This window comes from Marmota monax, unplaced genomic scaffold (genome assembly GCF_021218885.2).
Source record: "Marmota monax isolate L192 unplaced genomic scaffold, Marmota_monax_Labrador192_F-V1.1 WCK01_AAM20220418_F8-fsc00104, whole genome shotgun sequence".
NCBI classification, from domain to species: Eukaryota; Metazoa; Chordata; class Mammalia; order Rodentia; family Sciuridae; genus Marmota; species Marmota monax.
Window position 1 is genome coordinate 4,664,409 of NW_026693836.1, and position 18,696 is coordinate 4,683,104.

Below are 18,696 nucleotides of genomic sequence, written 5' to 3' on the forward strand. Positions count from 1 at the left end.
AGGTACAGATCTAAATTTTCTCTACACAAACTCATTTTTCTAGCTGAGGTAGGAATTTTTGTAATCTCCATCCTACATTTGGGGTAATTAAAGCACAGAAGCATCAAATTATTTCTCCAAAGTTCTGTAGCTAATAAGGAGGGGAACTAGGTAGTTCCACTGGAACAAAGTCATGAAATTTAATCTCTTAATTGTTTTCTTCATTGCCTTTCCCCCCCCAAGGATTTTCTTTTTACTCTTATTTCTTGATTTTTAAATTTTTATTTTTTGATACTAGGGATTGAATCCAGGGGCCCTTTATTAGAGCTACATCTCCAGTCCTTTTATTTTTGAGACAGAGTCTCACTAAGTTGCTAAGGCTAGCCTCAAACTTGTAATCCTCCTGCCTCAGCTACCCAAGCTGCTGAGATTACAAACATGCACTACCATACCTGGTCTTATTTCTCAATTCAAAAAAAAAAAAAAAAGCTTTTTATAACTCTCTCTGCAGATCTCAAATCTTTGTTTTTAAAGGACACACCAAAAATAATACATTTATAATACATATACAGATAATAACATTGCTATGCTTTTTTCTCATAATTCCACATAGCAGAATATGAATGAGAGTAGAAATAAGTTGGGAAGATTCTACATTTTACTTTCAATCCCTCCTGGCCCGCCCCCGCCCTGCTGTGGAATACTGGCAATAAGAATTAATTCAGGATTTCTGTGGCTCTTTCTTTTTCCTTCTTTAATTCATTTATTGACTTCATCTTTTATGGGCTTCAGTATGAGTGTGTGTATGCTTGAATGTGAGTTTTGATGACTAGGCTGCACATTCTCTGAGGTTGCAATACATCTTAATCTCTGGCACATATTTCCAAACACAAAAACTCTGATTCTCTTTTCATACACAGACATTTGAATAAAGAACACTGCGGTAGTGGGATCCTAATTAGAATAAATTATACTCCATGTATGTATAATATATCAAAATATACTCTACTGTCATGTATATCTAAAAAGAAAAAAAAACACCACTGTGGTAGATATTCACTGTTGCTTGGATAACTCAAAACCTCTATATTTCCTTTTCATTTAGTGATCATGCTCTGACTTTATTTGGGGGTGGGGTGTTTAGTTTCAGGGCTGTTTCCCAGTTTCCCTGGAAGCTCCGGGTGGTCGGAAGACCAAGCCAAAGTTGCTAGTTGGGAATCCCACAGTCTCTGAAGAGGCAAAGGCAGCTCTGTCCCCACCTACTATTTCCTGCCTAGAATGTGGATTTGGTAAATAAAACTTTGATACATATCTTGGGCCAAGGGGGAACATTGGGGATAAAGGCCCTGTGCTACAATTAGAGTAAAACAGAAGTGGAGATGTTAATGCTAGGCTGCCTAACTCTAGACTTCTTAGGCAAGTTTTAAAGCCACTGTCCTTTCTGGTTCCTGTGGCTAGAAGCCAAGCACAATTCCCTCTGATAGAGGATTCAATAGTTTGTTAAACAGAATGAAAAGAAACAAAAATAAAACAAAACAAAGGATTTTCTGAAACGAATTTAAATCTGGCATCTTAATTTATGGGTCAAAGAGTGAACTCAAGACGTGAATCAAGAAAAAGAATTTTTTTATTCAATCATAAAAAATAATTAAAACATTAATGTCCTACTCAGGAAGAATAATATCTCCCAGGAGACTCCTGGGTTGAAATGCCCATTCATTTCAGTTCCATGTTTCCCTTTCAAGAATTATTTTATCCTCTTGGGTTCATTAGCAGAAATCTGTCAATTTCACAACGCCGCTGCTCTGCTGTCTGCATTTAGCACTTCTGGAAGTCACAGAGCAACCCACCTCTTCTCCTATTGCCATTTACGGGAATAGCTAGATTCCTCCTTGTGGAAATCAGATGCTTTTCAAAACATTTTCTGGTGTTAACCGAGTGGGTAGCCAATTAGAACCCGAGAAACGTGACAGTGGCAAAGTACACGCATGCCCCAGTGAACCATATTGTTGGTGAGAATTTCTGGGAGGTCTGAATGTTTTCTTGTCTCAGGATTTCCCCTGCTATATCATTAATTCCTTGCAGTGTGACACTGGAAGCAGGAAGATCCCAAGGAGACAAGTGGAAATGGGGGTGGGTGCTCAGTTTGGTGGTGAATTGTAAACATTTACCAACCAGCTCAGGAATAGGAGGAGGGTTGAGTCACCATGATGTCCAATTTCTATAGTGTAAGTATGTTCACTGAGGCTGATTTTGAGTGACCAATGGTTTCAGAGCTGGTTTGTAAATTTCCTGAGAATTTAACAATCAGTACTCAGAAGACTTTGGACACACACTGAATGTGTGTCCTCCTTAACTGCCCCAGGGTCCTAGCAGGTTTTAATAAAGTCGTGTTCAAGGTGTTGCAACAGAGGTTATGGGATGCTAAGAAACTTGCCCATGGTTGCCAAACCATTTGGCCGTGAGGCCAAGGTTTGTACCAGGTCCCTCTGATTTCACATTTGGATTCTTAACTCTAACATTTAGAGAACATGGACAAAATGAAAGGAAAGAAAAAAGAAGAAAAGTAATAAAGGAGGAAGGGAACAGTAACAGTCAAAGGCCAAGCAAGTCCCTGTGGTCTCTTTAAGTATGATACTAGAACAGAGATCAGCAGCCAGTGGATCAGATATGACCCAATGACCAGTTTTAAAGTTGCTCAATAATTTTTACATTTTTAGAGGGTTATTAAAAATGAGAAAAAAAAGAATGTATGACAGAGACATATTTTGCCTCAAAAAGCTTTAAATGTTTACTTTCTAGCCCTTCTCTGTTACACTAGGTCTGGCATGACTCCTGGGCCTCACTAATCTAGGGCAGTTATAGGAGAGAAAGAGAAGGGACATCAGCCTGTGGTAACAACCTGCTACTGCCCCGCAACCTTTATATGGCTTATCTAATTTAATTCTTAAAATAACATCAAGAGATGTTTTTAATTTATAATCTCTATTTTAGCCATAGAGAAAACTGAGAATCAAAGATGAATCTGCTTATACAAATACCCAGCTAGGAAGTGGAAGAGATCAGACTGGGGTTTAGGTTTCTCAGGCTCCAAGACTCTTGTACCACACTGGGTAAAGCCTCTTCTTCCAGGATTCAACCTCCAGATGCTGGGTTCCTGAGCTGCTGGCTGGAAGCTCATGGTCTAGCAGGTAAAAAGGATGCTGCTGTACTGATGTGCAGACAGATAAATCTAGATCTTAGGCCCCAAGGGCATGTTACGGACTTGGAGGAAGAAATACTTAATTCTGCCAGTGAATGAGCTTCTAGTCTTCACAAAGGAGATGATAATGAGCTTATCTTCAAATGATGTCCTCAGCAAAGGACAGCAGGACAATCTCTAAGAAGCATTAAAGGGTGGGCACTCTCGGGACTAATAGGTGGTTCTCTCATGGCAGCATAGGGCTTCTGGTGGACAAATGGCAGGCATTCCCCTGGCAGCTAGGTTAGCTACATGATGAAGGGCTGAAGTTCTGAGCTTGGTCAACATGCTGGTGCCCCTCACGTGCTAGGGGCAAGATTCCTGAGCAGATAGAAGGAAAACAGAGAATATCATAAATTATTTGGAATTAAATAAAATTATATAAATGAAAGTGTCTAACGACACCCAAGGTATCTAATATAATAAGATCTGTCACTAACTGAACCATGTTATAAGTCAGTGTTATGGTAGTTATTTTGGGAAATAGACTATCGCATAATTAATATTAATTCTCAATTAATTAATATTTAAAGCAGGAAGATGGGTGTGCTGGTCCTTGTCCTGTTTGCTATCCCACCCATTCCTCACCTTCCTGCTCTGGTCTGTATACAAGGTGTCATCATTAGGGGTCTGTAAGTCCCAGATTCCAATATCACCTGAACTTGTTGGTTGTAGATGATGAAAGATGGCGATAGGAGTCTGAAGGCTAGGAGTAAAGGAGAAATAAGAGCATTTCTCTCCTTTTCTTTCTGTTTACAGTTAGAGCTGCATCTCCTCTAAATCTCCTGCTTCCCTCTACGTGCCTGATGTGGTTTTAGACTCCGATGGGTGACCTGGCCTCTGTTTCTTGTAACTGTACTTCCTCCTTTTGTCCTTGTAGTCTTGGGGTAGAAGCAATCCCACCATTGTTAATTTCTGACTGGCCTCACTGTCTCATCTGGTCTTTTACCACCTCTTGCATGTGTGTAATTATTTTCATGTTTTAAAGTCTCTGGTTTTTAATAATTATGGTGTTTCCTACATTTTTGCTCATTTTGTACTCTAGTAAGCTGTCTTAGTCTGCTCAGGCTATGGTGGCTTAACCATAGAAGTTTATTTTCTTACAAGTCCGGAGATTGGATGTCCAGATAGGTGTGCCATCATCGTAGGATTCTGGTGAGGACTCTCTTCTTGGCTTGAGTACAGCTTCCTGCTTGCTGTGTTCTCACAAGATAGAGAAAAAGAGCAAGTGCTCTGGTGTCCTTCTCATAAGGGCACTAATTCTATCAGGAGGGCCCCACCCTCAGGCTCTCATCTAATCCTCATCTAATCCTCTCAAAGATTCCATCTATACATCACATTGGGAGACAGGACTTAAATGTATTATTTTTGAGGGGACACAGATATTCAGTATTGTTTTTCATATTTGATGTTTTACATATTAGGAAACTGAGATTAGAAGAGATAAATTTTTTTTTTACCAAATTCCTAACTAATAAATTGTAAAATTGGGATTCAAAATCAGATCTATCTACCTCTAGTGGCATAGTATTAACATTATACCAGATTGTTTCACAGAGGGCATGCATGAGAATCCAGTAATGGCTCATGTATTTGACTTTGTAATTGTGCTGACACAATTTAACCAAATTCCTTATGACTACTGGCTTATGGGACTTGGGCCTGTGTGTGCTCTTTAAATCACAATATGATTGATGGGATACTTTAAAATATAGAGCTAACATCTGCACACCTCTTTACAGCTCACAGAGCTTGCCTGCCTCATGTCTCCTGTCCTCATTTGCTCTCTACAACGTGATTGTCAGGATGGAGGGACAGATCTAGGCAGAAGCTGAAGGAGAGAAAGTAACAGAGGAAAGAAAGACTGAAACCCAAAGGCTCGCACTGATGTTCCCCATCATACCCACTAGAACTGCAATGTTCTTTAGAGACCAATCACGATAGCCAAGGCCCGGTTGAGTGGGAGCTGCTTCTGCTATTATTTTATACTTCCTGAATGTCATCAGATTCATTTACTGGTTTTTCAGATAAGAGATCTGAGGGCTTGCCAGTACACCATGTTGCCTCTTTGAAGTTACCTACTTCAAGGGAAGCTCTGTACAGGAGAGAAGGGGCTTTCTAAGTGTGGTGGGTAAGAAGGGCTTGCAGTGAGAACATCCAAGCACTTGCCGGGTGGCAGCTGGTTCCACTGATATTTTAATGACTCCATCTGTGTAAAAATAGATACCTCTAAAGCACTTGAAAGCATTTTGTTCTCTTAAAATAGGTTAGAAAACATTCCCCCTTTTGTTTGCACTCTTAATTGGCTTAGCAAAAGCTCTTCTTGGAATCCAAGGTCTAGAATGAACTTAGAAATCATGTTGAAGATAATGAGGAAACTGAGGGATCCTAAAGTTTTAATGTCTTATCTAATTTCACACAAGTCGCAGGGACACAGGGTATTTGATTAGCCAGTGAGTTTGGGGAGAGAGAAGGATTTATTAGAGGAGAGCCCTGTTCTCAAGAAGCATATCATCCAGTGTAGGAGTTTAGACATGTAAACCAAAACCTGTATATCAAAATAAAAAAATGAAAATGTAGTGAAGACATGTTATGGGCAGTAGTGGTAGTTCAAAGTCGGCTTTTAGAAATAGTTACCAGTCTCAACTAAGTACTAAAAGCGTGAGATTTCGAAATACAAAACTGAATGTCAGCTGTGAGGAGGAAGCATTGGTCCGGGCTATATCTAACCTTTGGTTTTATCCATCAGGGTTGTGATAAGTTTTCTAAGTACCGTAAGAAAAACAAATATAGTTTCCCCAAGTCTGAAGGAGAATTCTGGGCTTCCTTCCGCTGAATGTCCCATTGCCACTCTTAACTCTGAGCCATTCTCTGGAGATCATATTGCTGGTAGTTCTGGAGGGGATTGGAGTCCAACCTTCTTGGTCAGGGAGGAGACAGCACCCATGATGCAGAGGGTGTTCTTTGTGGAAATGAAGGCATGGGCCTGAGTGGGCTACTGGCAAGTACTCTAAGTTACTTGGGTCAAGATGGGGATGGGACTCTAAAATAATCTGGGGAGAGTGGACAGTGACAGGGTGCAAACCAGGTTGAATATGTTTTTAAAGTAAGCATGGGGAAAGGCTTCATTTAAAGCTTTTTTGGGATAGGGATAGTATCAGAGCTAAGGATCAGGGGGAACCCTGAACAGCACTAGGGTGTGACGTGAGAGCTCTGATTGGCTCCTCTCTGCTGGGAACTGCTTTTTCTTTGCTTCGTCCCTGAGAATCCCTCTTCCTCTTTGAGCAATCTCTGGCTTCTTTCTTTGCTTTGATTTATATGTCTCTCCTCCTGCCCACTGCTTGCACCCTTCCTAGCTGCTTTGACACAACACATACAAATGCTGACATATGTATATGTTATATATGTAATCCTTCCTTCTTTTCTTTACAGCTTTTACAGTTTATTAATCCTCATGAAGAATTTACACAATCTCCGCAGATAAAGTCATTGCAGAATCTTTACTCCTTTGGCTTTTTGCCAGCCCCAACATTTGCCTTAGCAGTCCCACTGACTTTCTTCATTGTGTTCTTGTGTTCCTTTCGCTGTTTTCGTGAGGTCTTTTTCTTTTCATACAGGCCATGTCTTGCCAGACTATGTTTGGGTTCATTTTTCTTTGCATGATCCAAGGAATCGTAAATCATGCCAAAGCCAGTTGTCTTGCCATCTCCAAAATGGGTTCTGAATCCAAACACAAATATGACATCTGGTGTGGTCTTGTACATTTTGGCTAACTTTTCTCGAATTTCTGTCTTAGGTACTATTGCTTTCCCAGGGTGAAGAACATCAATGACCATTTGTTTCTTCTGAAGTAACTGGTTGGTTATGAACTTCCTGGTCCAGATAATTACTGTGTCATTCATGATGGCAGCAGATCCTCAGAAACCCAGGGAGAAAAAAACTATCTTTCTTACTGAATGAATCTTGGTCTTCAGTTTGGTTTTGGAGAATGGTACCAGTTGATGAACCTTGGTTGAAAAGTTACGGTATCAGTAAATAGTCTCCTCCGTGGGAGATATCTCTCTCTCTCTCTCTCTCTCTCTCTCTCTCTCTCTCTCTCCTCTTGTCTTACAAGGTTGTGGTTTGTGGTACATAGATTCTTAAGAAACCCATGATCTCTGACTTCTGATATTCACACCTTTATATAGTCCCCTCCCTTGAGTGTTACCTTGCTTCTAATCAATGAAATGTGGAAAGGATGAAGTTCTTCCCACAATTATGTGCATGTAATTACAAGAGAATGTAGCAATCAGCTGGCTAGACCCTTTCTCCTTTCCTCTCCCCTCTCAAATCTTACTTTGAAAAGTTAAGCTATCATGAAACCTACCTCTGCAAGGAAATAACTACTGACAATAGTCTGAGGAAGTGTGAAAACAGATCCTTCCCTAGCCAAGACTCTAACAAGACCCCACTCTTGGTAATGCTTTGGTTGTACCATTCAGCAGAAGACCCAGCTAAGCTGTGCCCACACTCCTGGCTCACAAAAGTTGTGAGATAATAAATGTGTATTGTTTTAGGCTCCCTGTGGGAATTTGTTACACAGCAATAGAAAATGAACACAGTTTTTTTTTTTTTTTAGTAGCTAGAAGAGGATGCACTAATATAGTGCCTCCTGGGAAGGAGAAACAAAAACACAGAAGTGAGGGAAATAATAGGTAGCTGTACCCTTCCACACTCGCCATGTTGTATATCTGTTCTCAAAAATTCACTGCCAAGCTGACACCTCTCCCTTTTATGAGAGCTTCATTGACATCCATCTCTCTATGCATTATTCTATGAACATTTATTATATGTCCATCACTGCAGGGGATCTATCATAATGGGATTTATGTTCCTAGTGTGTGCTTCCACATATACACAAATAATTGCATGGCAAGATAGTATCAGCTAACTGTCTGGAGAGCAGATTTAGAATGTTTGTGTATGCAGCTTCAGTCCCTGGCTTGTGGACTCAGGCAACCTGGAGTCTATTTAGGACATGGACAATAGTTACCATTTTTAAAATAATCATATGATCACAGGTATGATAATGGATACAAAAGGAAAGTACAGGGTTACCTGAGAGCATTTAGTGCAGGGATCTAACCTAATTAGGGGGATCAGGGAAGGTTACCTAGAGGAAGTAATGCCTAAACTGAATTTTGAAGGATAAAGTGGAGTTTACTAGGAGATAGTGGGAGTGAAGATTGCGTTGTAGAGTAAGATTCTCGTCAGAGGAAATGGCATGTCAAAGACCACAAGGCAAGAGAGAAATTAGTGTTTTCTAAAGAACAAAACAGAGCCCAGGGTGAAGAGGGCAGAATAGAAGGGGAAGAGGGCAGGGAGGCTGGCTGGTGAGGTCATCTGTGACCCATTCTTATTCTGAAAACTTTTCATGGTGTGGATTAAGGATATTTTTCTGTCCATTAGGAGAATTTAAAATGGGGAAAGGCCACAGAAGGCCAGTAAACACAGGAATCGTAGATCCTCAGCAGAGCGTGAGGAAGATACAGAGGAGGAGAGGAAGCTGAGTTCATTGCTATGGGAATTAGGACCCAAGACAGACTCCTTAGGTGGGTGGCAAATAAGCTCAGTGCAGACTGAGAGAAGTGGGAAATTACAAAGCCCAGAGTCCTGGAAGAGCTTGAAAGGGAGAGCAAAGACTGTAGTTCACCTTATGTACAGAGAAAGACAGCACCAGCTTCTCAGGGCCCTAGTGAGGAGCACTATGGGGTAGGGGGGCTTGACCTAGACATCTTAGTAGGATTTTAATTTTTTATAAAGATTAGAGCAGATTTATAAAAATTTCACACAGATGGCATTGCATACAAGTGTGTTCTATTAGACTCTCAATCTTGAAGACTAGAGACTGGGTCTTCACTAACTGGTACTGTGTCCATCTGGCCTCAGGGACTTCACTGGGTGTTATGGTTTGGATATGGTCTGAATGTTCCCTAAAGGCTTATGTGTTGGAAGCTTGGTCCCCAGGGTGGCAAAGTGAGTGATGGTGGAAACTTTTACAGGCAGAGCCTAGTGGAGGCCATTAATCCCACAACAGGATTACCATAGTTCTTATGGGATTCCAGCTAATGCTCATGAGAGGGTCATTATAAGAGAGCAAGACTGACTCCCCCTCCTCAGTATGTGATCTCTTCATGAAACATCCACTATGATGTGAAACAGAAGGGCCCTCGTCAGGGCTGGTGCAATGCTGTTTGGATTTGAATCTCTTCTGTTCTTATAAAGTATCTAGCCTCAGTATTTTGTTACAGCAATGGATAATGGACTAATGCATTGGGTATAAGATAGATGATTTTAAATGTTCCAATGGAAAAGATTGTTTATGCTGTCATCGACCATCACTGTGATTGGCAGTTGATTTCATGAAGGTTGGTCTTATTTCATGAGATTATATGATGTGGGTGAAGGATTCCTCAGGAATGAGCATCTGAATCTATGGTTAAGAGAAAGAAATCCAGTCTTGGATAGTAGGGAAGGCAAGAAGCTGGCGTCCCACGGGCTCTAACTCTAGAATGTGCTTCCATGACCTGTGCAGTTTGCATAACTAAAGATAAAAAGTCGGGGCTGGGGTTGTGGCTCAGCGGTGGAGCACTTGCCTAGCACAAACTGGACCCGGGTTTGATTCTCAGCACCACATAAAAATAAAGGCATTGTGTTGTGTCCATTTACACCTAAAAATAAATAAATAAATATTTTCAAAAAAGATAAAAAGTCAAATGCCCCCAAATTTGCAATTTACTATTTTTTCCTTTTATTTGCCCAATTTTCCCAAGTTCTCAGATCACATTGCTGTTATGATCTTTCTTTACAATGCAGCAGTTTTAGTTAGATTCCCTTTCTGTTTTCTCTCCTCAGGGACCAGTGCCTGCCCTCTGATGGCACCTGAGGGCCTGGTGAGGGTTGGATAAAGGAACAAGCTCCCTGAGCTAATGTCTCAGGGGGAAACAGGGCCAAGTCACACTGGGGAGAAGTGTGAGAGAGGAAAGAAACAGCCCAGCATACAAAGCCTGCTTTAGCTGCTGCTTCCATGTCCCCACCCAGTGATCCAACCATGAAGAAAGCTCTTGGCCTGGAGAGACCACCCTTAGTTGAGTCTGGAGTTTTTCTCTAGCTTTGTATGTCTTATTATTTCTCTGATTCTTCATTTTCTGGATTGTTTCAGCTGGGAAGAACTTCTTCAAACATTAATAAGACAATCTAATCATAGTTAATAAGGTCAGAGGCTGCTAAATGTTCTTGATCACCCAAAATGTAAGGAGCCAGTCTGAACTCGGTGACCACAATATTGAGGACAATGACCTTCTGATACCAAGCACTCTAGGATGTTCCATGGGAAAAGCGTTTGTTGCATTTTTTAAGATGTGTGTGTGTGTGTGTGTTTGTGTGTGTGTGTGTGTCATTTTTTAAAAATTTAGGAAAAGGTCTTCCAAAGTTCCAGGCCAGAGAGCAATTTGCAGTATAATGTTCAACTGTATTTAAATGTGCCTCTCATTAGCTGTTGGTTGTGGCCAAATTATCTAACATATCTAATCTCAATTTCCTCTTTGGTAAAGTGGAGCTAATAATACCTACCACGTGGGAGTGCAATGAGGAATAGATAAGATAATCTATACTAGGATGCCAAATGACTAAGTATTATAAGCAGTTTAGATCAAGGAAAGGCAAAATTAGGCTTTCCTGATCAGGATCTCTGTGGTGAAATTAACAGGAATGAGGCAACATATTGAACTTCAATTTTAAAAAGGCATAGCTTAGTTAGTCTAGAACACCCAATTCCGTCATCTACTAAGTGTTTGACATTGGGAATTGCTTTAATCTTTGAACTCAGTTTTCTCATCTATGAGATGGGATAATAGTATCTGCTTTATCAGGTTGTTCTGAGAATTAAATGAGTTAATACACTGTGGCGGAAACTTGCTAGATATGTCACAAATTTGTTCTCTTCTTTGTTGGGGTGGGGAGGAGCATATCAACATTTCTCAGCCTCCTGAAATCTAGATAAGACTCTGTGATTGAGTTCTGGTCAATGGAATGTAGGTGGAACTGATTTATATTTTTTATAGTCTAAGAATTATCCCTAAAATCTTCCTTGTGATCCACTACACCCTCTTTTCACATCTGTTGGGTGGACACACAGGAGTCAGGAGAGAACTCCAGGCCTGGGGAAGGCAGAGCCTCTATGTGGAAGGAGCCTGGGTTCCTGAATGTGCAGAGCATTAGCACTCTTCAAGACCTCTCCCCTTGTCCAACTTGCTATAGATTATGGTTAAAATTACTGAGACTCTAGAACTGTTAAAATAATCAATCTGTCCTGAAATACTTGTTTTCATAAAGCACCCCGTAATTCCTCAGTAAATGTTGGCCATTATTATCATTATTATCTCACTGGCTGCAATGGCTGAATGAGCAGCTCCAAGTCAATCCTACTTAAATAAGTCGAGTATTATAAGTACATTGTGTTCTTTCTGCTCACTGGAAGATTGACTCCTAATTTCCGGATTTCCTAAAAAGAAATGAATCTTTTATTCAACCATTTATCTAATCCACACACCTTCACTGAATGCCTGCTATTTATAGTTTTACTAGGTGCTGGGGGGGATACACAGATAGAATCTTAAATCTCCCAGAGAGATGCTGACCTACAACTAACTACAGTGTACTATTTTTCAGAGTGTGCTCTCTCACCTAATCATCACAGGTTGTGGCCTGTGACACCTCCCTTCTCAAGAAACCAATAAAACTCCTTAAGAGTTTAACCTAGGGGAGATCTATGGGAAAGTTTTGCCATGTTTCTAGCAACCTCACCTTGGTCAAGGGAAGAGAAGGAGGGTTTAGAGGGGTTTTGCTTCCTGAAAATCCAATATGTGTTTCTAGGTTGTAGTTTCTTGCCCTCAGGAAGGCTTCCCAGCCCCTCCCTTCCTTTGTCTCTTAGTCCCTATGATTGTGTGCCCGGTCTCCTTCTGGAGCATGCTCTTATGTCTGTTCTACTTTCCCAGGGAATGATAAGCCAAAGCTCACTTGTGACAATCTATTGCTAGTTCTGTTCAACTTTACTACCTCTCCATCTTGGCACTCTGCTTTCTTATGTGTAAAATAGGTCAAGTTAGAAAAACACTCAGGTCTTTGAATATACAGCATTCCTTTCCATCATTACAAGCAACGTCCACATAGCGAGGTCCTCATTTTTGCTGGATACAAACCTTTGTGAATTTTCTCAATACAGACTTTTAGGCAGCTCTACCAATTGATCAGAGTTGGTGCAATAATTTGACGATCTCCAGGCATTTTTGATAACAACATAATAATCTCTTACCCCTATACACTTATTATTTACTTATTTACTTTGTTTTGCAGTCCTGGGGATTGAACCCTGGGCTCTCTAACACAGAGCTACATCCTCAGCCTCTTTTCTAAATTTTTATTTTATATTTAGTTTGAGACAAGGTCTCACTAAGTTGTTTAGGGCCTCACTAAGTTGCTAAGGTTAGCTTTGAACTTGTGATCCTCTTGCCTCAGCCTCCTAAGTCACTGGGATTATAGGCATGTGCCTGTAATCTCAGAAATTTATTTTTAAAACCACTTTTATTTTATTTTTTTTGGTGCTGGGGATTGAACCCAGAGGGGCTTGGCCACTAAGCCACATCCCCAGACTTTTTAATATTTTTATATTGAGACAGGGTTTCACTTAGTTGTTTAGGGCCTCACTAAGTTGCTGAGGCTGGCCACAAACTTGGGACCCTCCTGCCTCAGTCTCCCCAGTTGCTGGGATTACAGGCATATGCACCATGTCTGCTTCTAAAACCACTTTCAGATGTATAATACAAAAAGCCCCCCGAGGGTAAGATGGTTCCTGTTATTTGTGTACCTTACCCCACTATGCTGGTCTTTCAAGGAGAGTTCCATGGATACCTGAGAACTGAGAAAGACCCTCCTCCTCTGACCTGCTTCTTATGATCTTTGCTTCCATTCTCTTACCAATAGTTTCTTTCTGGATCACAGGTTCCAATCTCATTAACTGTCTGTTTGACTTGGAACCATATGACCTCATAGGTTCATCTAATGCATCCCTCTGCTCCCAAGCAGCCTACCTCATGGTCATTGCTGTACTGACAAGAACCAAGCCTGTTGAAGAAGGACAGCTGTCAGGCTCCAGAGTTCTGTCTTAGAATGCCTGCTGGTAAAACCAACAGAAGTTCCTTGGACTTGTTTGCAGATAACTTGTTGGCTCCAAGGACTCCAGATCCAGACCATGAATTTTTCCTTCTGAACATATCATTAGGTCTGATTATGTGCCAAACCAGCTCAGAGGCAAGGCTTTGTAACTGTGCCTTTTCATTCATCATTATTTTTAGGGAAGATCTGTTTCTCATTGACTGAGGCCTGTTGGGCCCCTCCCTTGCCTTGTCATGCTCAGGACAGCCAGCTTGGCAGCCCTCCAAGGACCATGCCTGCCCCGAGGTGCTGTCGCCTGCCTCTCCTGACTGGCAGCTACAGGCCTGGGCTAGGGCCACCTTTGTTCTTTCACAGTCGGTTATTTCTCCTTGGGCTTGGATGGCTCAGCAGAAGTTATTGGATGCTCTGCAGGGTGGGAGCCTGAGCTGCAGAGTTTATGTTGGAAACTGTGTACATTGTTCTGGGTTATCCTTGTGGTGCCAGTGTTTTTCCTTTTTGTCTGACAGGGTGAATGGTGTGGCAGGAAATGGGGTGGGGAAAGGGTCATGCACAAGTCAGGGCAGTCTGCCTTATAAGTGGAGGGCCTTTTCCCAGCAACATCACTGCTATTGGGGCAGATGAGGGAGAGAGCCAGTGAGGGTATTGGTGAGACTATTGTTTAGATTCAATTATCAAAACTGTTAGACCACCCTCAGGCATGGGCAGGGGAGGGCTGGGGAGAGGGAAAGAAAGAAAAATAAAAGAACATGATTATTTAAATCAGGTTAAACATTTCTATCAACCTTTCCCTATGCCCTTTCCCCTCCTAATCTCTCTAGCCTCTGGTAAGCAGCATGCTACTCTTAGCTTCTATGACATCAACATTTTTAGATTCCACAGATGAGTACCATCATATGGCGATTGTCTTTTTGTGCCTGGCTTATTTCATTTACATAACAGTCTCCAATTTCCTTTATGTTGTCTCAATGACAGGATTTCATTCTTTTTGATAGCTAAATAATATTCCATTGCATGTATATACTGTAATTTCTTTATCTTTTGATGGACACTTAAGTTGTTGCATTTATTGGATATTGTGAGTGATGCTGCAGTAAACATGGGATGGTAAATGTCTTTTTTTGCGGGGGGGGGGGTACTGGGGTGCATAACCACCGAGCCATATCCCCAGGCTTTTTAAATATTGTTTAGAGACAGGGTCTCACTAAGTTGCTTAGGCCTTGCTAAGTTTCTGAGGCTGGCTTTGAACTCATGATCCCCATTTGTGATCCTCCTGCCTCAGCCCCCCTAGCTGTTGGGATTACAGGTGTGAGCCACCAAGCTCAGCTCTTTTTGATTTAATGTTTTAATTTCCTTTAAATTTTACCCAGTTGTGGTAATTGTATCATATTTAGTTTTGTTAGCATCACACAATGCATATATGTATCAAAACATCAGGTTGTTACTCCATTAATATGTGCAATTTTTATGTTTTTGTGTCAGTTAAAAAAGAAGCTTATAGAAATAAAACTGGCATACTAAAATTGATAACTTTTCTCTATGCCAATAATAAAACCACTGAGAAGGAAATCAAGTAAATAATTCAATTCACAATAGCTTTTAAAAAGTAAATAAAATACCTGGGAAGAAACCTAACCAAGGAGGTGAAAGACCTCTACAATGAAAATTACAGAATACTGAAGAAAGAAATTGAAGAAGACACTAGAAGATAAAAACACCTCTCATGTTCATGAACAGGGAGGATTAATATAGTTAAAATGGGTACATTACTGAAAGCAAACCACAGATTCTATGTAATCCCCATCAAAATACCAATGACATTCTTTACAGAACTAGAAAAAAATCCTGAAGATTCAAAAGGAAACACAAAAGACCCAGAATAGCCAAAGCAATTTGGAATAAAAAGAGCAATGTTGGATATATCACAGTATCCAATTTCCAAATATACTACAGAGCCCCGTAACAAAACCAGCATAGTACTGGCACAAAAGCATCTATGTAGGCCAACAGAATAAAATAGAGGACACGGAGATAAACCTATGCAGCTACAGCCATGTGATTCTTGACAAGGGTGCCAAAAACCTAGATTGGAGAAAAGACAGTCTCTTTAACAAATGGTACTGAAAAAACTAGGGATCCACATGTAGAATATTGAAACTAGATCCTTATCTCTCACCCTGGACAAAAATCCACTCAAAATGAATCAAAAGTCTCAATGGAAAACCTGGATCTTTAAAATTACTAGTAGAAAACAGGGGAAACACTTCAAGATATAAGCACAGGCAACAGCTTCTTGAATAGGACTCCAAAAGCTCAGGAAATATTAGCAAGAATTGACAAATGGCGCAGGGGTGGGGATAGGGTTGTGGCTCAACAGTACAGCACTTGCCGGGCACGTGTGAGGCACTTGGTTTGACCCTCAGCACCATATACATACATACATACATACATACATATTGTCCACTCACAAATAAAAATATTTAAAAAATTGATAAATGGGATTGCATCAAATATAAAAGCTTCTGCATAGCAAACAACAGAATGAAGAGACAGCATATTCTAGGAGAATATCTTTGCCAGCTCCTCTTTTGACAGAGGATTAATATCCAGAATATGTAAACTACTCAAAAAGCTTAACATCAAAAAACATAAACAGAGGCCATCTTGCTAGTGCGGAAGCCACTGGCTGGGTGGGAGCCCTGGAGGGGGTGTGGCAGACAGTGCGCGCCTCCTCCGTGAGGTTCTCATAGTTCCAGGAGCATGACGTCCTCAGCAAGCAGGGATTCAGCATTTCCGAACAGAAACCCATGTGAAGCTCCCAGGACCAGCACTTGACAAGTCCAATATCCGTGATTTCAGAACCACATATGACCAGATGCACAATGATCTTCTCAGGAAAGACAAAGAACTTTCTATGCAGAATAGCATTTTGTTTATGTTGGACAGAAATAAGAGAACCAAGGCTCAGCCAAGAAGGTTCCAGAATGGTAAGGACCTGTTTGACCTAGTCCTCGCTTGTGAAGAGCCAGTCTATGACCAGGTGGTGGAAGATCTGAACTCCAGAGAGCAAGAGACCTGCCAGACAGTGCACAGTGGTCAATCTGGACATCCAGGACAACCAGGAAGAGGCCATCCTGGGAGCCTTCCTCCTCTGTGAGCTCTGCCAGTGTATCCAGCACACAAAGGACATGGAGAATGAGATGGACGAGCTACAGCAGGAGTTCCAGGGGAAGAGCTGCTGGGCCTTCCTGCACACCATCTGCTTCTACTCAGCTGTGCCTCCTTAATGCTCCTCCTCCCAACACAACTTTACTCCGAGGGGTTCTGGGTGAATGGTAGATAAACTGTGCATATGGGATGAAAAGGTACACAGAAAACTCCAGATTAAAGACCATTCTCAGCACCACTTCTCTTTACCAAGAGAAAAAGACAGTTAAAGCCCGCTGCCCCAGCATGTGCCTGTTGTTGGTCTGCCTTGCCCTCTTCTCCCCCAGTTGCTGGATCATACAAATATCTGAATAAAGCAAAAGCTGTACCTTACTAGGAAAGAACCTGGAATTGCCCAATATAGATGCTGTTGGTTGTAAATAAACAAACAAACAGAAAGCAAAAATAAAATGACCCAATTAGTGAATGGGCAAATAAACTGAATAGATATTTCTCAAAACAAGTACAAATGGCCATTAATTATATGAAAAAAAAAAAAAAGTTTGACATTCTTTACCATCAGGGAAATGCAAATCAAGACTACAATGAAATTCAATCTCACCCCAGTCAGAATGGCTATCATCAAGAATACAAAAACAATAAATAAATAAATGCTGGTGAGGATGCAGGGTAAAAGGAATCTTCATACACTGTTGGTGGGTATGTAAATTAGTATGGCCACTATGTAAATCAGTATGGAGGTTCCTCAAAAAACAGAAACTAGAACTTCTGTATGATTCAGCTATCCCACTCCCCAGTATTTACCCAAAGGAATTAAATTATACTATGGAAATACCTGCACAGCCAGGTTTACCACAGCACAATTCACAATAGACAAGTTATGAAATCAACCCAGGTGCCCATCAGTGGATGAATGGATAAATAAAATGTGGCATGTATTCACAATGGAGTATTGTTCAGTCATCAAGAAGGATGAAATCATGTCATTTGCAGGAGAATGATTGCACTGGAGATCATCATGTTAAGCGAAATGAGCCAGATTCAGAAAGATAAGAATCACAGGTTTTCTCTCATATGTGAAACCTGGGACAAAACAATAACATGAAAGTAGGAGGGAGACTATTTGAGAAGAGAAAGAAGATCAAGAGGAGGGGGAAGGGAAGATAAGGGAAGTCAATGGGTTGTGATTTATCAAAGAATTATTTATGTACACTTGTACAAATATGCCCAGTCTTTATAATTAATATGTACTAATGAACATGTTTTGAATAAAAATAAATTTAATTTCAATTTTAAAAGATAGCAATAGATTCAAGAAGGTAAGAGAGAAAGTAAAAAAATGGGAGCAAGTGTTTTCTAAATAAATCTCTTCAAGATTACTTCAGCTTTATCATTTGAGGTCTTGCAACATTTATTGTACCAAATAATCCACCTCACATTGCATATGGATGTGTCTTTAATGCTACCCTAGCTTGCCATCCCCTTGGAAAGTTAATTAATCTTTCGCCTGAATTCCATACATCCAAAACCATTAGCCATATTGTCAGCATCTTCCAACATAATGAATTCCTTAGAATACTCAGTGTTTCCACTCCTAAGACTGTGTGGCCTCCTCTATCCCACATCATCCATCTCAAAGTTAGTGATTTCCTTGAGGGGACATAAAATTCACTTATGTCAAGAATCTCACAAATGCAGCAAGGTCACTTAAGAGTTGGGGGAGCAGGATCCTAACACAAGTTCTGGCTGCTATCTTGAAACTAGTTTTCCTTTGATACCTTTCCCACATAAAGTGTGCTTCCCACTTCCCATGCTTCCTTCAGTGTGAAGCTATTTTTAACTAACTTTTCCCCTTTGATACTATTGACAGTGAGTATGTCCCAAGTTCATCTTTGAAAAATACACATTCTTACAATTGCATAATACTTTATAGTTTATAAGATGTTTTCATAAATTTCATTATAGAAAAATTTTCATGAACAATGCTATAAAACTCAGATTTGATTATGTTAATACCCAGTAGTGCTAGACCTTAAATTTAGCTTGTTTGACTCCATGTCCAGAGTCTATGTACCTCTCAAGAAAAGCCAGGAACTTTT

The 18,696-nt window shown here is 40.6% G+C and overlaps 1 protein-coding gene and 1 pseudogene across 1 annotated transcript; one reads left to right on the forward strand and one right to left on the reverse strand.

Moving 5' to 3' along the window:
- Nucleotides 1-6,720: 6,720 nt before the first annotated feature.
- Nucleotides 6,721-7,122, reverse strand: LOC124105268 (small ribosomal subunit protein eS24-like). Its single transcript, XM_046462400.1, has one exon. It carries the CDS (start codon nt 7,120-7,122, stop codon nt 6,721-6,723), a length of 402 nt encoding a protein of 133 aa, XP_046318356.1.
- A 5,922-nt stretch (nt 7,123-13,044) lies between these two features.
- On the forward strand, nt 13,045-16,716 carry LOC124105250 (RNA polymerase II subunit A C-terminal domain phosphatase SSU72-like; annotated as a pseudogene).
- Nucleotides 16,717-18,696: the final 1,980 nt, after the last annotated feature.

Bases quoted from the DNA above. Each gene is read 5' to 3' on its own strand.
- LOC124105268 (XM_046462400.1), bottom strand. From the start codon at position 7,122: ATGAATGACACAGTAATTATCTGGACCAGGAAGTTCATAACCAACCAG.